Here is a 22,014-nt window from a genome sequence, read left to right as displayed (position 1 = left end):
GCTGGTTGGTCTATTGTTATGCTCTAGCTAATTTTCCTGTTGACTGACATGGCCGGACTAAGAAGGAAGCATATGGCAATGCAAAGGGCTCAGAACGAAGTTGATGTGCATGCCATTGCACACAGTGTACTTTTAAAACACCTAAAAAGTCACATACTCCTAAAATTAACAGTACTGTCAATCACCCTAGTAGACCAAGATAATTGTGACCATTTAAAGTATCAATGTTCTGCCATGTCCTGTTAGTAACTGGATGTTACCAATCATGTTAAAGGTTTTCTGATTATGCAATGTATTTGTGATCTAATCAATTAAGTGCATAAATAGAGAGCTGTGTTGACTCCTCCTTTGTAACACTTGCTCATAAGGTGCTCATACTTCCTGTAAGTGTTATCTTGCAAGACTTAGACGAGCGGTTCCCAACGCGTGGTATGCATACCCCTGGGGGTAAGCGGCAGACCGGTTAGGGTTACGTGAAAATAATATTGGTAATGGCGGAAAACACCAAAAAAAAAAAAGGAGTTAAAATAAAAACACAAAAACAAACTTATAGAGTTTTGGTTTACAAAGAGAGACTTATGTGAAAGTTGTCACTAGACCCGCCCACCACTAGTCATATCGTGCAATTGCGCACACCTCTTCACCAAAACTGTCACTGTGATTGAAAGTGGTCCATCATTTTAGTGTTCGATTGGGTGTGAAGTGAGTAACATGTATTAATAGGCCTAGATCGTTCATCTTTTATGAGTGCTTAATTTGAAGTGTTTAGCTATTATTTATTGTTTTGAATGACTTTCTATTGATATTGTTTTGTGCCCCAAAATGGAAAAGTGGTTAAAAACTGGAACACTTAAGAGAGCTGCAGTTAGCATTGAAATTCAACCTGCTGATTCGGCAGCTGCAAGTATTTCGAAGTAGTCTGATGATTTACAAGCACAAGGGTGCAGTGACTGATAGGCCTGTTCTTGCAAGAGATAAAGTTAACACTATTAAAAAAAAACTCAAAACATTAGAAAATATTGTGTTGAATACTTGAGATATGGATTTTCATTCATGGAAGATAACGACTGTTCAAAACCACTGTGCGTAGTTTGTGGAGAGATATTGTCAAACGGTAGCATGAAACCATCTATTGATGCACCACTTAGAGACAAAACATCCAATTTATAAACAAAAATATGTTAGTTTTTTCCAGCAACAATCAAACGGCCCTAATCTAACTTCTTGTTTCTTATCTGCAAACAAAGTCAATGAGAATGCGGTTGAAGCAACGTACAGAATAAGTTACCGTATTGCTAAAAGTGATAAAAATCATAAAATCACTGAAAATTTCATATCTCCTTGTATAAAAGATAGTGTTCAATGTATGTTCGGTGAAAACCATGTCCGAAAAATTAACAATATTCCTTTCTCAAACAATAGTTTCTCTGAGAATTAAGGACATGTTTGACGACATTGAATCTACAGTAACTGAAAGAATGAAAAGAAGGGACTCCTTTTTAATTCAGGTATATGAAAGCACTTATGTTTCCAATCTGTCAATTTTCCTTGTTATTGCAAGATATTTAAATGATAACGTGCTTGAAGACAATCTTTTACTTTGCTATCCTCTCACTAAAAGATGTAAAGGCGAGGACATATTTAATGTCATTCAGTGTTATTTCTGTGAAAAAGAAATTGATTGGGCCAATTGCTGTGGTGTTTGCATGGATGGTGGAAAATCTATGTCTGGCTGTTAGGCAGGTTTACATGGTCACATCAAAGAAGTCGCTCCCAATGTAGCTTGGAGTAATTGCTGTATTCACAGACAAAGCCTAGTGTCCAAAACTCTGCCAGATTCATTGAAGGAAAGTGCTCAATGAATCTGTCAAAGTTGTTAATTGTATTAAGGTCAATTCAACAAACTCCAGACTATTCAAATCTTTGTGTGAAGAGATGGACAGCCTCCATACTATACTACTTTTACACACAGAAATGAGGTGGCTTTCACAAGGAAAAGTACTCACAAGATTGTTTGAATTGAGACATGAAGCTTTTTTTGAAGACAATCCTTTTGAGTTGAGCTCAAAGTTTCATGAAAGTGAATGGCTTCAACAGCTTGCATACTTATCTGTTATTTTTTTCAGAAATGAATAAACTAAATTTAGGATTACAGAACAGTTCCATAACCATCTTTAAGGTGTCTGACAAAATCGAGTCTATGATCAAGAAATTGGATTTTTGGGAATCATGCATCAAAAAAGACCAGTGTAAGGTTTTTGAGACACTTCAGTTTCTTATTTGAGAACAAGCTGAAGCTGTCAAAATTAGTAAAAAGTAGTATAATAGCTCACTTAAAAGGACTTAAGGTGTCGTTCAGACAGTATTTTCCAAGCGAAATAGTGAAGAAAACTGGATTTTAAATCCATTCAACGAATAATTTTTTTCAACATGTCGAAAAACTATCAGTTTCTGAAAAAGAAAATTTGATTGAACTTTCAACCGATTCTTCTTTACAATCTGATTTCAAAAAAAGAAATGTCATTGACTTCTGGGCAGCAGTGAAAGAAGAGTACCAAGAACTCCAATAAAATATTTATTATCCTTCACGAACACAGAGCTTGTCGAAAGAACATTCTTGTCTTATGCATATATTAAGAATAAATATTGCAATAAGCTTGATGCAGCTCCTGATTTGAAGTTATATCTGTCTTCATTTGAACCTGATTTAAAAAAAAACTCTGATCCATGAAACAAGCTCAAGGATTGCATTAAAATTATTAAGAGCCACATTGGAAGACTTATATATCAAGATGAATAATTGCTATGTACTTTCATCATAAGTTGATGTGGATAAAAATTATTTTATCGCTGTTTTTATTTGTTTTCTTATGTTAGGCTGCTATTATAAAAAATGTAAATAAATTGTAAAACGTAAAATCAAAAATAAAAGCCTATAATTGTCATTAGGTTAATTTGAATCATTTGATTATTTAGCTAACCTAAGAAAATAAAAAAAAATAAATAAATAAAAAACACTTTTTTTAAGGGATGGGTGGGAGTAATGGAGAGGGGGTACTCATAAATGAAAAGCCTAATCAAGGGGTACGGGAGAGGAAATAGGTTGGGAACCGCTGACTTAGATAATAAAGATTGACTTTTCTCCTCCTTGTGTTTAATTGCCTCCATTACATGAGGAGAACAGGGCAACCTGCAGGGGTGCCAGTAAATTTCTTCTACATGGAGGATTGTGCATAATCCTCTGTGACCCACTGGTGATCAACCACTACATACTACCAATATAATCAATAGCAAATTGAAATCCACCAGGAGGAGACTACAACCCAAAAGTAGGTTGCAACTCAGTGGCTGAGAAACACTGGTTCTTTTCACTAGGTACTAGGCATGAAAAACCCCATGTACAATCGGGGCTTCCTTATCCATCGGATTTTAAAGAAATGGGCAATCATGGATGATGATACAGGGTCTTTGAGAGTATATTTACTTTTTATGCATTGAATCCAACCACCTGCATTCATTAGTATAAGGAGCAGATCATAATTTTCAATATTTCTAAAAAGTTTTTTACTGGCAGGTACTCAATTACAAAACATTCAGGTTTTTTAATATCTCAATAAATATATGCCATGACAATATTTATAGCAAATTTGTACAATAATGAGTTCCACATATTGAGAACATATTCATGGGCACTGGAGCAAAAGCTTGTACATTCAGTCTTAAGTGTAATATTTATTTTTAACAACATAATACACAAAGCAAGTGAAATGACAAATAAGGTAATGTGAACATTATTTCACTAGGCAAAATGAGACATGAACCTACCATATACACAATAATGAATACAAAAATATATGTATGATTATAATTAATAATGTATTTAGCAATACAACTTTTGTACTTTAAATATAAGCCTAATACACAGTTACTAATACAATTGTTATTTCTGAGTACCTTTAGCTGTTCAGTATCCACCACCACGTGCAGGTTACTTGTTGGAAGCTCTGCAACAGTCTGCAGATGACTCACATTGTGTATGAGGGTAAAAGGTTCTTCCATGTCCCATCCAGTTGGTAAATCATGTTTTCTGCCTTCCTCACTAGAACACAGCATCTAGGAAAAAGAAATTATATTGGATGCCTTTTAGTTCCTGTGCAATTTATGATTAAATAGAAACCCTCAGGTTTATAAAGCATGGCAAAATAAACTGCCAGCATGTATTTGTTTACGATTAAATACTTATGCTAAATATAAATATAAATTTGGTCTAGCACTGAATACATGAGAGAATTCCAACCTTGAAATGAAGGAAATTTATTCTGAGAATAAAATATTCCTTCATCACAGTATGTAGAAACCTTAAGCAGTAATCCATGATGTTCTGTTCCACTGGGGTATAAATATGAGGTGGCAGCGAGGCCAAATTCCCTTACTCATTCATCAACACGGGAAAGACAATAGAACACACAATTCAAATGAAAGAGAAGTGTGTTGACCTGCACAAGTCTGGAACTGTTGTCAACTTGCCTGGAAGAGGACCCAAATTTACTTTGCCCCCAAGCACTGTGAGCAGGACGATAAGAAGTAAAAATATCTTTAAGGATACTGCTGGAGAAATACACAAAATGGTGGCATCTTGGGGTCATCAAGACTCTAAAACTACCATCACAGACACCATTTCCATAGCCAACAGATTATTTGGAAGACATGCCCCAAAAAAAAAAAAAAAAAAAAAAAAAAAAAAAAAAGCTTTTCCTGTAATATAACCACAAATGTAAGTGCCTGAAATTTGCTAAACACTTACTGGAACTTTGACTGGATCTGTGTTCTATAGTCAGATGAAACAAAAATTGAGCTTTTTGGCAACAAACACTCAAGGTGTGTTTGGCATGAAAAGAAGGATGGCTGTACTGAAAAGAACTTGATTCTCACCATGAAGTATGATGTTCATTCTGTGATGCTGTGGGACTGCTTTTTTCTCTAAAGGCCCTGGGAACCTTGTTAGGGTACATGGCATCATGGACACAGTTACATACCAGGAGATTTTAAATTTAAATCAGACTGCCACTGCCAAGGTACTAAAACTGGGTCACTGTTGGATCATCCAGCAGGACAATGATCCAAAACATACACCCAAATCAACACAAAATGGTAAAAAGAACACAAAAAAAAATCAAGCTCTTGCTATAGCCTTCTCAGTCCCTGGACCTTAACCGCATTGAAAACCTGTGGGGAGAGCTGAAGAGGAGAGTGAACAAGAAAGAAATGAGGACCCTGCATAATATGGAGAGATTCTGTAAATAGGAATGGTGTCAGATTCCCTGCTCTATATTCTTCAACCTTTGAAGGTGTTATAGGAGAAGACTTCAGTGCTGCTTTATTGGCAAAGGGAGGTTGTTCAAAGCATTAAATACAGGAGTATAATAATCATGACACATATAGTTTTATTAAAAATTATTTCTTGATGCAAATTATTTTTTCTCAAAATAAATTTACTTCAATTAAAATTTGGAATGCTCTCATTTTTTTCAGTGCGTGATAAAGGTAATTCACCAAAACATAGGTTTTTGTTGAACCTTTTTTACTCATCTTTACCAGAAGTTCCAATAATTGTGGAGAGGACTGTACACTGTACAAACCAATGAACTCAGAGATTTTTTTTTAAATAATGAATTGATAATTTACTACTACTTAACATAGCATACAGTGTACAAAAAACATCTCTCATCTCAACTCATTGTCAATCATACATAATTCAGCTCATGGTCAAGAGGGCTAAAATCTTTCTCAGCAGCACTGAGTGCAAGACAGGAAACTAGCCAGAATATGGAGCCAGCTAATTTCAGTACTCACTCCTACACACATTCACACTCACACAGAAGCCAATCTGGAATTGTCAATTAACCTAAACTGTATATTATTTTGGAATATTGGACATAAACCACAATATCTAGAGTAGACCTATAAAGACATGAGAAGAATATGCAAACTCTGAACAGGTGTGGAATTTTAACCCTGCATGCAGGATCAATGAGGCAGCACTGTTACCCACTAAACCACAGTTCCACTAATCTCTAGTATCATAAACTGGGATGGACAAACTCGAAATGTATATGAGAGTCTGGTGGGCTACCAGCTTTGCCAACCCCGTAGTCCAGGTACACTTTCTGGTTGCCCAGCTTTACATAGAGGGTAGAGGATTACATGCAGCTTTATAAGCAAATTTCTTTTGTACATTAATGCATATCACTCTTCTACCACAACAAACACAATCAGCACCTCAGAAGAGAATATTTTAGTAAACAGATGATTTTTAAAGGATTATGTCATACTGATGTGTGTGTTTTTCCTCCAATGTATACAAAAATACTTAGTTTATTTAGTTTCTCTTTCAAAAACATCATCAGGGTAACTTTCACGGTTATTTTGAGGTACAAAATGTCCTTTACAATGTCATAAAGCTTATCACAGCAAAAGATCTATGCATACAGCTGTATTAAAATTTGTCACACTTAGAAAATTAAGCATGTCCTCACATTAGTAAAGATTAGGTTTAGGCCTGAAAAAGCATCTTCACTCTCTGCAGTGTTTGGTTTAATAGGAAGGAGCATTTTCACAACCTTCTGGATACCTGTTAGGAGCCCAGAGTACTGTACAAAGCAGTTAATGGTGAGCATCTTATTTTTAATGAGATCCTTCTCATGCCCTTTCTGTAAAATACATAAGGAAACATCTGTTTGTAATGGAGTAAAGTCCTTATTTCCAAAGGTTTATGTACATTTCCTAAGGCTGAACACTAGAAAATTGGGAGCACTGATTGAACATTATAACCATCACATGTATTCAAAAAGTGGCTGAAAATTTTAGGTTATTTTCTCAGCAGTAGCAAGCCCGGTCTACACTGATGTCGCCAGTACATTTTTTGTTTCCAAGTTGTACATTTCATGAAACAATTCAGCACTGCATCAGCACCTGTTAGATCTTGCAGACTGATTAGTACAGTAAACAGACTAATGTTTTTGCACTTTCTTACCTTTTCAATCCTAAAACTAATTTTGCTTAAAAACACAGGACTGCTTTTATATGTAGTTTTGGATAGTTATTTTTGATTAACTTTTGTCATAATGCTAGCTGTAATTAAAATTCTTTTCACAAGTAACTGGTATTGAAGCAGTATTAGAATGGTTCAGCTTGTCCTCTTCTGCATATGTGATAATTATTACATTATCTATAGCGCAGTATATCATAGTAACAACGAGAAGATGTAATTAACTTTCGTTAATTTTGCCCTTACTGCCGCAGTAGTTGTACAGCTAATGCTACGGTTTCTCATGTTTGCTTTATAGACTTGCTGCACAGTTTCACTACATTGCTTATGCTGCATATGTGAATAGTGATAGTGGCTACAGCAGTCTAGAACACTACAAGCAGATATCTTTAGCAACACCCAACTTATGATCATTGATGAAGAAATGCGACTTTTCATCAAATTGTTTTTGATTAGGAAAACATTACATGGACCAAAGATGATAAACATCTGTTAGACAGCCAGGCTTTGTGAGTCTGTACTTTAGTTGTTCAGAATTAAAAAATGGTAGTCTCATGCATCCAAACTAAGGCTGACAAATTAGCCAAAAAATAAGATTTCAATATTCTAATTAAAATTAAGCAAATATTCAGATATACTCGAACTTAGGTTAGCGATTCTGGGTATGTACATTTGTACTTGTTTTTTTTATACTTTACTATTATGGTAATGGCTGCAGCCGTGGCCAAAACAAGAACAAACACCAACTGCTAAAAAAAGAAACATGAAATTGTTAAAAGCAGTACATACCTGCCACAGGCGGAAGGTTAGAAAAAGGCCAGGAAGAAGCTTGAGAGGTTTAATGAAAACCAGCTACAGAGAGCCGATGCATACCAAGAGAAAGCTATGAACTGGCCACAAGTAAACTCTGATGAAGGAACAGGCCTGAGAGATTATGCTGCCTTTCTTTCTAACTGTACAAACGTTATGTTCAGCATGAAGAATGGATATGAATTTGACACCAGTGCAAACATTCCTAATATACTTTCAAAACTTCCCCACCAGCCACAAGACAAGCTGGAAAATACAGCTTGTGATATGGAGGAAAATGAAGACAGAAGTGCAGGACTTGCTGACCTAGTGGACTTTCTAGGATGAGAGGCTACAAGATCCTTGCATCCTGTTCACGGTAGAGCTTCAAAGCCATAAAACCAAGAACGAAAAAGAAAAGACTGACAAAGTGAAGTCTACACTGAAAAGTGTCCCGAGAAGAAACAGTTTTGCTACTAAAAAGGGGACTCAAGACACCTCGGTCAAAAAGGCAGACATGGCTGTTTGTGCGTTGAGTAAATCCTGTCTGTTTTGTAATGAATCTCACACCCTTGTTGTATGCAGTAAGATCAACAGCCTAAGAAAAATATCAAAAAGACTGTAGAAAAAAATTGTCAAATATGTTCTCAGTCATATCCAGACATCTTGCATATGAATAAAGAACTGGGCACTGAAAATAAAGCCACACCCACTTAAAAAAAGCCATTCAGAAAAGAAGAATATTTCTTGCTTGTATGTTTCTACGGAATCACACATGCACTTCTACCAGGGCCGGTAAACAGTATGTCCTAGCTGTGGTCGCAGTTTAAGTTAAGTCTAAAATGAATGAAATTTGTATAGAAACCTATGCCCATATAGACTCTGGCAGTATAGCTACAAACCTTCAATAACAGTTAAATCTTCTTGGAAGAAGACCTCAAGCTCATATCAGCAGTCTGGAAAGGAATAAGGTCAATAAACAGAAACTAGTAAAATGTTCTGTTCTCTCAGAGTTATAGGTTTGTGGAGTTGAAGCAAATATATTTATGACATTGCCAGAGGGTTTATATGTTGAACTTTATCCGAGTGAAAAGGGAGAACATCCCAATGCAAGTGAATATTGCAAGATCGTCTTACTTTAAAGATGTGCATCTACCAGAGTTAAAAGCAGACGTGGGCTTGTTAATAGGTACAAATATTCCTAAAGCCATGGAGCCATGGCAAGTCATACATAGTAGAGAGGAAGGTCCTTATGCTGTGAAGACAGCTTTTGGATGGACTGTCAATGGTATACTAAAGGGGACAGATAATGAAAGACTGCAAAGATATACAGTTAATCGAGTGTCAATAATGGAAAATAAAACAAACGATACTCCAGCAATACAATACAGACCTTCCAGAGCACAGCTGTAATGAGAAAGAGAAAATGTCACAAGAAGACATTAAGTTCATGCGCATAGTCTCAACAGTTTGAGAAAATGGTGGATAGACACGGTTTCATGTACAGTGCATCCGGAAAGTATTCACAGCACATTACTTTTTCCACATTTTGTTATGTTACAGCCTTATTCCAAAATGGATTAAATTGATTTTTTTCCTCAGAATTCTACACACAACACTTCATAATGACAACGTGAAAAAAAGTTTACTTGAGATTTTTGCAAATTTATTAAAAATAAAAAAACTGAGAAATCACATGTACAGTACATAAGTATTCACAGCCTTTGCTCAATACTTTGTCGATGCACCTTTGGCAGCAATTACAGCCTCAAGTCTTTTTGAATATGATGCCACAAGCTTGGCACACCTATCCTTGGCCAGTTTCACCCATTCCTCTTTGCAGCACCTCTCAAGCTCCATCAGTTTGGATGGGAAGTGTCAGTGCACAGCCATTTTAAGATCTCTCCAGAGATGTTCAATGGGATTCAAGTCTGGGCTCTGGCTGGGCCACTCAAGGACATTCACAGAGTTGCCCTGAAGCCATTCCTTTGATATCTTGGCTGTGTGCTTAGGGTCGTTGTCCTGCTGAAAGATGAACCGTTGCACCAGTCTGAGGTCAAGAGCACTCCGGAGCAGGTTTTCATCCAGGATGTCTCTGTACATTGCTGCAGTCATCTTTCGCTTTATCCTGACTAGTCTTCCAGTTCCTGCCGCTGAAAAACATCCCCACAGCATGATGCTGCCACCACCATGTTTCACTGTAGGGATGGTATTGGCTTGGTGATGAGCGGTGCCTGGTTTCCTCCAAACGTGACGCCTGGCATTCACACCAAAGAGTTCAATCTTTGTCTCATAAGACCAGAGAATTTTCTTTCTCATGGTCCGAGAGTCCTTCAGGTGCCTTTTACTAAGGAGTGGCTTCCGTCTGGCCACTCTACCATACATGGCCTGATTGGTGGATTGCTGCAGAGATGGTTGTCCTTCTGGAAGGTTCTCCTCTCTCCACAGTGGACCTCTGGAGTTCTGACAGAGTGACCATCGGGTTCTTGGTCACCTCCCTGACTAAGGCCCTTCTCCCCCGATCGCTCAGTTTAGATGGCCGGCCAGCTCTAGGAAGAGTGCTGGTGGTTTCGAACTTCTTCCACTTACGGATGATGGAGGCCACTGTGCTCACTGGGACCTTCAAAGCAGCAGAAAATTTTCTGTAACCTTCCCTAGATTTGTGCCTCGAGACAATCCTGTCTCGGAGGTCTAGACAATTCCTTTGACTTCATGCTTGGTTTGTGCTCTGACATGAACTGTCAGCTGTGGAACCTTATATAGACAGGTGTGTGCCTTTCCAAATCATGTCCAATCAACTGAATTTACCACAGGTGGACTCCAATTAAGCTGCAGAAATATCTCAAGGATGATCAGGGGAAACAGGATGCACCTGAGCTCAATTTTGAGCTTCATGGCAAAGGCTGTGAATACTTATGTACATGTGATTTCTCTGTTTTTTTATTTTTAATAAATTTGGTAAAATCTCAAGTAAACTTTTTTCACGTTGTCATTATGGGGTGTTGTGTGTAGAATTCTGAGGAAAAAAATGAATTTAATTCATTTTGGAATAAGGCTGTAACATAACAAAATGTGGAAAAAGTGATGTGCTGTGAATACTTTCCAGATGCACTGTATCTGCCTTTTAAACATAAGACATTTACAATGCCAAACAATCATTCCATTGAAGAATAGCATGCTATTGGCACCAAGAGAAAACTGAAAAACAGCCTAATGTTCCATGAGGATTAGAAAAAAATAATGAAGGACATCTTAGATAATGGATATGCTATTAAAGTACCCACAGAACAGTTATCACTCAGTCAAGACAAAGCGTAGTACATTCCTTACCATGGAGTACATTATTCGAAGAAAAATAAAATTTGAGTGGTTTTTGACTGTACAGCCACGTACCAACGGTTTGCACTGAATGAACAGTTACTGAAAAGGCCTGACCCAAGTAATATTTTCATTGGAGCATTTATAAAATTCAGACAGAAGCCAGTTACACTAACTGCAGATATTAAATGTTTTACCAAGTAAAGGTTCCAGATGAAGATACTGATCTGCTTCATTTCTTGTGGTGGCCAGAAGCTAATCTCAATGACGGACTAAAGGAATACAAAATGACAGTATATCTTGTTGGTACTACTTCTTCACCCAGTTGTGTTTTTATGCTGTACAAAGAACAGCTGAGAATGCAAGAAACAAGTGTTTAATGCCGTGTTTCACAATTTCTACGTGGATGACTGTCTAAAGTCAGTAGCTACAGAAGAACAAGCCATAAAACTGGCAAGAGATCTTCAAGTTTTGTGTTTCAAAGAAGGGTTTCACTTGACCCAATGGGTTAGTAACAGGAGAAAAGACTTATTGTCCATAGCTGAAGAAGACAGAACTATTGAACAAAAGGACTTAGACTTAAGCCATGATTTGTTACCAATTGGAGAGACCTAGGCATTCAATGGTGCACACAAACAGACAGTTTCAAGACTAAGGTAAAATTTTAGGATAAGCCAGCTACAAGACATGGTATTCTGTCAGTTGAGTATATGACTCACTTGGAATTTTAGCACCAGTTAATATTGCCCGACAAACCTTAATGGACCTGTGTAAAAAGAAGCATGGATGGGATGAAGAAGTGAAAGTTAAGTATGTTCAGCAATGCAGAAAATGGAGATGATTTACAGCTACTTGTCGATTACAATGTAAGAAGGTGCATTAAACCAGCAGGGTTGGGCACATAAAGTCTGCACAAATTAAACATTATGGAGACAGTTCTAAAGATGAATATGGCACTGTTTCTTACCTTCTCCTAACTAACAAAGAACATAAGAGACATTGTTCCTTTTTTAATGGGGAAGTCAGGATTGTCACCATTGAAACCTGTCGTTATTCCAAGATTGGAATTAACAGCAGCTGTGGTAGAAGTCAAAATACTGTAGATAAGATGCTAAAACATGAATGGCAAATTCCCCCACAAGAGTCAACTTTTTGGACTGATAGCATTCATTTAAAGTGTTCATGAATAAGTTAAGGCTCTTACTTAAGTAGTGCTGTAGCAAATGATTTTGCCCTTAGTATAAACAATTAGGGGCTAGATGTATAAGAGCCATTTGTTAGTTATTTAAGCTATGATAAATTGACAGAAGTATTTTCTTACTTATGCTAAAATGTTTGCCTATATATTACTGTATAGTCTATTATAAACCCCACAAGCTAAATTAAAATGGAATATTCTAATTATTTCTTGCCCATCCGACTACAGATTAGTCCTAGTTTATGATCTGTACAGTTTCAAACCATGACATATAAAACGTATTGAATGTATTAAGAAAAGCACAAAGATATAATAAAATTTTTAAGTAAAGAAAGTAACTGAAGTTTAACAAGGAAAAGCTAAGATTGTTGAAGAAACATTTTTCCTTTTTTGCCTTTTATCCTGTGTGTTATAACTTTTTTCTCTATTTTTGTGTGAACCGTTTTATTTTGAATTTTCACTAAACCCTTTTTAACTTTATTTTTGTACGAGTCTGACTCATGATGGATCCTGCCTTACCAACTCAGTAGCTGCTCAGTTTTGGGAAACTGGAAAAGACACGGCTATACTTTTGTTTTTATTTCTCTCTATTATAAAAAAAAATCCTGGAAAGGAAAAGCAGGTCGACGAGATGTGATCTTCTCAGAAGTTCTCCGAAGACACTTAAAAGACCCGCGAGATGCAAACAATATCAAATAAGAGCACGGAACACTCAGTCATGTAAAGGCATGTAGCACACACAGATCCTGTGCTCTCAGCACATATAAAGCGTATAAGGACAATAAGTTAAGCAAAGAAGAAAGAGCAGCGCGGAGAAACAAGACCCAAAAGCGTAGGAGAGAAAAAAAGGCAGATAAGAGATTATGAAGGCAGTGGAATTCGAAAGGCTCAAACAAACGATGGCGTGATACACATGCAGAGAAAGGTAAAGAATATGAAAGCAGTAAAATTCGAAAGTATTGTAGCGTCCCAGGCAGGTTGAAGCCTTTTTTGTTTTAAGTGACTGTTAGGTCCGATTGAGGGAGGGCGGAGTACAGCGCGGAAAACTGATAGCAGCGCGACAGCAGCAGAAAGACAGCAGATGATCCTATGGCACCTCCTTAGCATGCATTCACCCCCCCTTGACAACGCGAGCAGCATTATACGTCCTGAGAAAGAGATTTAACTACGCGCGGGGCCAGAAATAAAGCACAAGTATTGTTTTTACAACATCACGCAAGACAAGGCAGTGAGACATCATTTAAAACAAGTCCACTGACATCTAACCTAGCAGTTGTTGGATTGCTGTTGGCAGACCCGCTTTATGTGCTCCCAGCTCTTAAAACAACAAGAGACAAGCAAAACACGCAGCTCGCCAGCAGCAAAAAGCCTGCAGATGATCACACTGCTTCTCCTTAGCGTACGTTCAGCCAACCTAACCCTCGGCAGCCCCCCACCCTTCACAATGCGAGCGACAGAGTTGCGAAGTGGCAAAAGGACAGCTGCTGTACAGGCTTTGAAATGATCAGGCAGCGAGACGAGCAGAACAGGCAGCTCGCCAGTAGCAGAAAGACAGCAGATGATCCGAAGGCGTCTCCTTAGCGTGCGTTCAGCCGCACCCCTTTCACAACGCGAGCAGCGTTATAAGTCCTGCGAGAAAGAGATGTAACTACGCCCGGGGCTGGAAATAAAGTATTGTTTTTACAAAAGCTTTAAAATAAAAGTGAAAATAATGCATATGTAACAATTCCCATGAAACTAACAATCTCTTTAAATTGCATATCCGGTAAACCAAACCCGGAGGTGGGTGAGCAAAGTGAGCAGGGGGCAGAGCCCCCTAGTCTTTAAAAAATAAATCTTAGTGGTATTTCAGGAAAATGTTACACAACTGTACATATCACAATATGTTTGCTGTGCCGGACACCAGCCAAAGTACAAACTACAAACGGGACGCATCCAATATTGTCATAAGCACTTCATACAGAAACATAGAAAACATAAAAAACATCTCTCTATATAAAAAAGAAAATCCTGGAATGGAAAGCAAATGCAAGGCTACGATGCGTGATAATCTCGAAAGACATTTTAAAGACCCACGAGACCAAGGAGACTTGTCACGGTGCGTCTCGCGGGGACCGTAAACATGAGACTTGGTGCCAAGAGATTGTCCCATGGCCGTAGCAAAAAGGACAGCGGCTGTACAGGCTTTAAAAAGATCGAAGGGCAGCGCGACAGCAGCTACCCCAACCAAACGCGAGCAGCGTTATACATCCTGCAAGAAAGAATTCAACCATGCCCACGGCCAGAAATAAAAGACAGGTATTGCTTTTACAACGTCGCGTGAGACCAGGCAGTGAGCCATCATTTAAAACAAGTCAACAGACCTCTAAGCTAGCAGTTGTTGGATTGCTTTTGTCAGGCAAGCATCAGGTGCTCCGAGCTCTTAAAATAACGACATGCGACAGGCAGAAGAGGCAGCTAGCAAGCAGCAAAAAGACAGCAAATGATCCAAAGGCATATCCTTAGCGTACGTTCAGCCGCAACACCCTTCACAACACGAGCAGTATTATGTGTCTGGGAAGAAAGTGATGTAACCACGCGCGAGGCAGGAAATAAAGAAACAAGTATTGTTTTTACAAAAGTTTTTAAAGTAAAAGTGAAAATAATGCATATGTAACAATTCACAAGAAAATAACAATCTCTTTAAATTGTAGATTGGCTGCCTAAGGTAAAGTCATCCCTGATGAATGGGGACGTGGGAATGAGGGGTCCTTTCATCGGATTAGCGCTATTTCAGATGTGGAATGGCAAAATGGGGGAGGCAGCTTGATGAATGAGGTCTCCAGGACTTAAAACAAATCCAAATCATATTATGTGATATCATCTAATGTGAAATTCTACTCCGTACTTCTAGAATTTTTATTTTTATACTGTATTGAGGATTTATTCTGTTCTATGTATTGTACTGTATTGTATTGTATTGACCCCCTTCTTTTGGACACCCACTGCATGCCCAACCTACCTGGAAAGGGGTCTCTCTTTGAACTGCCTTTCCATAGATTTCTTCCATTTTTTCCCTACAAGGGTTTTTTTTTTGGGAGTTTTTTCTGGTCTTCTTAGAGGGTCAAGGATGGGGGGCTGTCAAGAGGCAGGGCCTGTTAAAGCCCATTGCAGCACTTCTTGTGTGATTTTGGGCTATACAAAAAATAAATTGTATTGTATATCCGGTAAACCAAACACAGGGGTTGGCGAGCGAAGTCCCCTAGTAATATAACTGTAGAGGAGCACAGTGCTAGCACATGTGATTTAAGCTCCTTTTCATGGCTGCTGGATGAAGTTGGCCTATTTTTTTTTTTTTTTTTTTTTTAATTACACTGTGTAAACCAAGCAGCAATGTAAGATGGAGACTAATTGTGTGACATGGCATGTTGGCTCTTTAAAGTGCAAATTGTAACGTATTGTACTAAAACCAATATCAGAATGACAATTATTTTCAATTTGCTTTAATCAGAAGGTCTTAGCATTAAAAAACAGCCAGGGATCTGAAGTTTAAGACAGAGTCAGATGCAAAAGTTATACTCTTAGGGCACCAGAAAATTGATATAGAAAAACTGGGAAAAAAAAAAAAAACACTACATTCTGAAATGTTATGTCTATAGGTTTTAGTAATGAAGATAACAAGCTAGCCACTGAAAAATTACAGAATGGCTGACCGTGAAAGTGAAGTGCAAAAACACATCTGTAAAATACTGCAGCTTTTAACCATAGTGTGTCTGGAGTAACATTAGTGAGGGTAAAACACACAACCATTCTTTTACAATCAAATGGTATTTTTTTCCTTCAAATAAGACTTTACAATAAATTCAAATTATATCCAAATAGTGACTTTCGATCTGACAACCCTAGTCTATATCACCGATTTACAGTAGAACTTTTTTTCTCCCAGCAAGAGAAAACAGGTCTGAGAATACAGGTTGTCTAAATCCCTTCACTCTTCTGTAGCTTATAATCAAAACTTAAAATAAAATGGCTTTTTGATATTATTGTGGTGTTTATAATAATATAATACAATACAGTAACTCCATTACTTATATGATACATTTTGAATTTATCATCAACCCAAATTATTTCAACAATAAGCCAGTTATAAAATTAGCAAAAACAGAACACTTTATAATACATGAATATGTATTTTACAGTAATAACACGAAAAAAATGTGTAATTTATATTAATACAAAAATGTGTGAAAACATACAGGAACCTGAACAACTGTGCCTTCCATTACTGATTCATCTTTATCACCAGCCTGCCAAGAGAAAAGAAAGCAGTTTTATTTAGGCAACTTCATTGATTTAAGTTAAAGGATCCAAATCAAAGTCACACATTGTATTCAATAATTATGCAATGCCAGTCCACCACAAGTCACACCTTTAGAACCAACTACATATACTCTTCATGGCCAATTCAGAAACACTTGCACTTTAAACCAGTAATTTATTTTTTTGTTTGTTTAATTTACAACTAGGACAGACCACCTTAGATGAAGCTATGCGCACCTGCACAAAGTAGCTGTACGCCAGTTTAAAAACATCTGCACACATCTTTACAGAGTACACACAATCACACTTGTGCTAGACAGCTAATTTTACCTTTTGTAAGAATATCACTCAATTCATGTTAGAAAAGAGCTGCCTTAGTCAAAGTTTTACATATATTAGTAACAAAACAAGAAAACAGAGTGGGTGATTCTTATGATATGTGAACTAGAAGGAAATGAAAGGATTGGTAAGAACAAGAAAATAAATAAATAAATTAAATTAAATTAAATAATAATAATAATAATAATAATAACATGGTTGAATGAGAATCATCCAGCACCACACTAGAAACCAGCAATACCATGGTATTCTAACATATACTATTTATATTAAACTATTTACGGCAGGGAGAGACGGAGACATAACATCTTTAAGTTTAGTTTTCTTTTTTCCCCAGTCACTACATAATATGGTGTGGCACACTCCTGCAAAACTTTGCTAAATGTTGCATTGTATTTCCATTTCACTATATTTATTATTTAGCTAACACTTTCATTAATATCAAGATACAAAATCTGCTAACAGGTTTGTGGAAGGTAAAAGCTCGATTAGATACATATGTCGAGAGGGGTGTCGATCGAGCCCACTGCTAGTACAGAGGTTAAAGAATAACATACTGTACAAGATTAAACTAAATGGGATTATTGTCTCCCCACACCACCCTCTACCCTTACAGATTCAACATAAATACAACACATGTAATCTTAATACTTATTTTTCATTATGCCTTTGTTTAGGAATTGTCTGTCAAGCCAGCTATACATAAGAATACAAATAAATGATTATAAAAACACTGATCATGGAAGTGATGCAAAATACAGAAGTATTGCAGCATAGTGTGTCTGGAGTAACACAATGCCAAAATTAGTGCCAGGTAATATAAAAGATCACTCTTTTGCAATCGAGTGACAGTTTTGTCTTCAACAAAAAAGTTTTTAATATAGGCCCAGATTACTTTCAAAGAGTGATAGTCGATCTGACAGCCCAACTTCAAATCACGAAACACTAATTTGTTTTTCTCCCCACCAGCTCAATGGCTTGAAAAATGAATGCCTTACATGACATAATGTTGTTATTGCTACAATACGATAAAAAAAAAAAAAGGTCCAGGAAGACACCCCTAAAACTAAAAAAGTAACCACAATTATGTTTTTCAATATATTGTTTCTGAAAATGGAACCAATATTATGTCACATCTTATTTTCTCATTTACAACAGCTGGACTATTTAAAATGCCAACATTTTCCAAAGGACACAGCTTTCTCTTTGAATAAAAAAAATAATGGCAATATTTCAACTTACTTCAATAGTGGAACTGTCTTGTAAACATGTATTTTCTGTATCTTGACATAAATTTAGTGGTTGAAGGCACTCATCTTGATTGCAAACTGTGGATGATGAACAGAATTGTTCTTGAAATTCTTGCGTGTGGACAGCTTTAACCTTCCGCTTTGTTGTCTTTTTTGGAATATTAGAGCTTTCTGCTTTTGAACTTCTCTGTCTGAAATGAGCAAGCTGCAAAGAAGTATGAAGGAAAGATGAAGGTAAGTAAGGATGTTATAACATGAAATTTTATTTAAAATGTCAAAAGCAGCAGGATAACTGATACAACAACAAAGTGGGTGAATAAGAGGCAAAAAGAAAAAAAAGTAATAAAATTTTTATAAACTATATGCCACAAAACCACAATGTAAAACACTAAACACCCAATAAATTGACTTCTGAATAAAATTTACATTTAATATCCCTCTGTATTATGCTTGAAGTAGGCATGAACTATTTAAATAGAACATTCAACTTAGATGAACTTTTAATAAAAATAGTATTTTACTTAATACTTTATTTGAACTCAAAAAACATTATTTTTATTCAAAAACACTTTATTTGCAGATGTTTTATTTTAAATATCCTATTTATAGATTTTACAACCCCACAAAATAAGTTGCAACTGAAAAGCTAGCAAAGGCAAAGTGATTTTACTGCCACCTAAAGAAGAAATAAATAAAAAAAGCCAGTCTGTGAATACTGTAACACACTTTTAAGATGTGGTCTAAGAATATTTTACTTCTCAGTTCTAAGTTTCTTTAACTTATGTAGAGTGATTATTATTCTTATTTCCTTTGTAAATTGTGTGTGTGAATTTTTCTAGTGAAACTTTCCATAAAAAAATAAAGATTGTTAAACTTTACAGGATTGAGAACATGAAATCTCTAAAAAAAAAAAAAATAAATAAATAAATACATGCATCAGTTTCTTTTGCAACCCATTTAAACATTACAGAGTCACAAGGAGGAAGAGTAGCAATTGGTACAAGGAAGGATGCCACCATAAATAAGAAATCAGTGCTGCTCAACATTTACATAAAATATAATTTGAAGAAGGTAAAAATGCAGATGCATATTATGAAAAATTATTTATTTTTACACAAAAATTAACTAAAAAAATATGTAGAATCTGAACCAATTGCAATACCTAATTTTTGACAAAATCTGTAACAAAAATTTAATTTATAAAGTAAAACTGTTAAATAAAGAGAAATATGCAAATTAAAGAATAAATACGACTATTAATACCATTTTTTATTAAAAAGTACCTAACTTCTCCATTAAAAGATAACCCACCCAGAAAAATAAACCAAATAAAAAGAGCAGGTCAGGAAAGAACAAGAAAACATCTCTGGCTGGCTGTGCAAGTGACAATACTACTACTACTACTACTACCACCAACAGTTTAGGTTGTGCAAAAATATGTGAACCTCTAAGTTAATGACTTCTCCAAATGTAAATGTTTAAAAATTGTGTTCAACACATAAAGATTTGAAACCCCTTTCTATCAATGCTGAAGATCAAACTGCATTGTTGAGTAACTAAAACAGAACTTCATTCAAGTCCAAAGAGGTCACACAAAAACAAAAATCTATGGAAACGTGAAACTAGCAGAATATATACAAAAAGTTTACAACTGGGAAATACTATAACATGTGACTACAAAATAAGTGAACGGTCCAAAAAAAAAAAAAAAAAACACATCAATTTGAGCATGTAATTTTAACAAAATCATTACTGCATACAACCAATATAATTTGTGCATAGCTTCTTCAAAAGAATCACAATTGTGAATTAATGTGTTTGATAATAAGCAGGGAAAATATGAACTACAGAGCATAACTGTAATAGACTCGTACCATAAAATTATTAAAGCATTTGAACTAGATTTCACCCCTTCACAAATAATAAAGTCAAGTTGTAACCCTGTATATTAGCACAGGACACATCTTAATCCCAGCAAGACATATCCCACAGATAATAAACTTCTTTCTACACTGGATGACAATTTGCCTGCTGAGGAATTAATCTGATCTAAACAAGTCAGTCTGAACCAATCCCATAAATATCCTAAAGAATTAAACTTTTACAAACAAAATTGCAGGAAGGTGGGATACAGTCTGAAACACTAGTACCGCAGGACTGAAAACTGGATATTTAAATCATAAATTCTTCCGACAAGAACCTGTGACTCAGTTCAGATGGGCCGAGACAGGTGCAGTTTTCCTTTAATGATTACAAGAATTATTAAACTTGCACATTATTTGGATAGATGAACACTTCAAAGCAAAATTCTTCATCAAAATGTTTTAACTCACTGCACGAGTTTGAGCACTAATTCAATGAGACTGTATGTTTAAAAAGACCTAGATCAATAATGCTTGTGAAGAGTAAGTCAAATCGAGCGATTTTAATATCGTTTTAAATGCTGCCGGCATAAAAAAAAAAAATACACGATCTTAGTGTAGGGTGGTTATTTATGGTGCTGGACAATTAAAACAGAAAAGGACTACTTCCCAGATGTATGGTCATACTGGGTGGCAAATAAATTGCACCTATCCTTACAGTGTTTTGGGTTTTACATGACAGCAATATCAGCATTCACAAGTTTACAACTGGCTAAGTCTATTTCATAAAATTACTTTCTCCAACCTCTATTGCGCAGATGTTGTCCAGGTGGAGTTTTCATGTGTCCCCGTGTATTGCTGGATTTTTCACAAAAGACAAACTGATAGGGTTAAACTGCATTTCACACTGTGTGCGTTGAGTATGTGTGCATGCGATGGGTTAACTGGGTAGATTTCTCTCCAAGGAAAGCTGTTTCCTGCCTTGAACCTGATGCTTTTGGGTTAAGTTCTGCGATCCCAAGAAGAATTTCAATTGGTCCTTAAAGAAGGCTTAAAGAACAGTAGAACGGCAATGGAAAAAAGAATATGGCAATAAAAGCACAGTGGCCTTAAGTGATGGCATGTCATCTTTCCATATTTTTATAAAGAGAAACTTAAGAGTACGTAAAACCATTAAAATCTGAGGAGATGAAAGCGACAAATAGGCCAACATGTTTTTGGCAATTGACGGCTGATCATAACACAAGTGCAAAATAGTATTGATTGAAAATAGTGTATGTTTTTAATTCTAACTGGTAATGGAACATATTAAAAGATCACAGACTGAAGAAACCATTAAATCGTCTACACTTGGAAGTATTTAGAAGCTGGATGAAGCCGGCTTTCTTTCAGCTGATTTATTAGAACAAGGTTGTGAACTGTGACTCAAACAGAAAAAGTAGGAGTTCCATCCACTGTACAGCTTTTACTCAATGCACCCTTAAATCTTCAGGTCATCTTTAACTGATCAGTAGAAACCCTTTTTTGAAAACAAAACACTTGGGACTACTTCCTCGGCAACCAAATGAAAACAAGCATCAGTCTAACTCTCAGGAGAAGTCTAAATTCAGAAATGCGATGCCCCTGCTTCCTTACAAAACAAAAGGTAAAACCAAGGCTTTCTCTTCTAAACCAAAACAGATGTATTGGTGCCAAAAAAAGTTAACAAAACAACAAGATTCCCACCTTTGCTCTTCCGGCCTGCAGCTTCTTTTCTCTCTCTGCATTATCCATGACGCGATAAAACTATTAAAATTACCATTAAAATAAACATTTAATACCACCCCTGCTTTTAGATGCTTGCTGCAGCACTGCTCAACTCTTCCTAGTTAACTGTCACTAACAACTTCAACATGGCCGCCTACCTTATTC

At 36.4% G+C, this 22,014-nt stretch overlaps 1 protein-coding gene across 1 annotated transcript in view; it reads right to left on the bottom strand.

Annotated features, from left to right (window-relative positions):
* pcnt (pericentrin) overlaps positions 1-22,014 on the bottom strand; it is a 245,819-nt gene extending 223,805 nt beyond the window's left edge. The window contains 4 exon segments of the mRNA XM_051931264.1: positions 3,955-4,113; positions 16,589-16,639; positions 18,234-18,446; positions 21,829-22,014. Of these exon segments, the coding sequence (XP_051787224.1) occupies positions 3,955-4,113; positions 16,589-16,639; positions 18,234-18,446; positions 21,829-21,876 (471 nt within the window). The 5' untranslated portion in view covers positions 21,877-22,014.

The sequence above is a fragment of the Erpetoichthys calabaricus genome, chromosome 8 (assembly GCF_900747795.2).
Source record: "Erpetoichthys calabaricus chromosome 8, fErpCal1.3, whole genome shotgun sequence".
In the NCBI taxonomy this organism is placed as follows: domain Eukaryota; kingdom Metazoa; phylum Chordata; class Cladistia; order Polypteriformes; family Polypteridae; genus Erpetoichthys; species Erpetoichthys calabaricus.
Note: the sequence above shows the minus strand (reverse complement) of the source record. Positions and strands in the feature narration are given on the sequence as shown.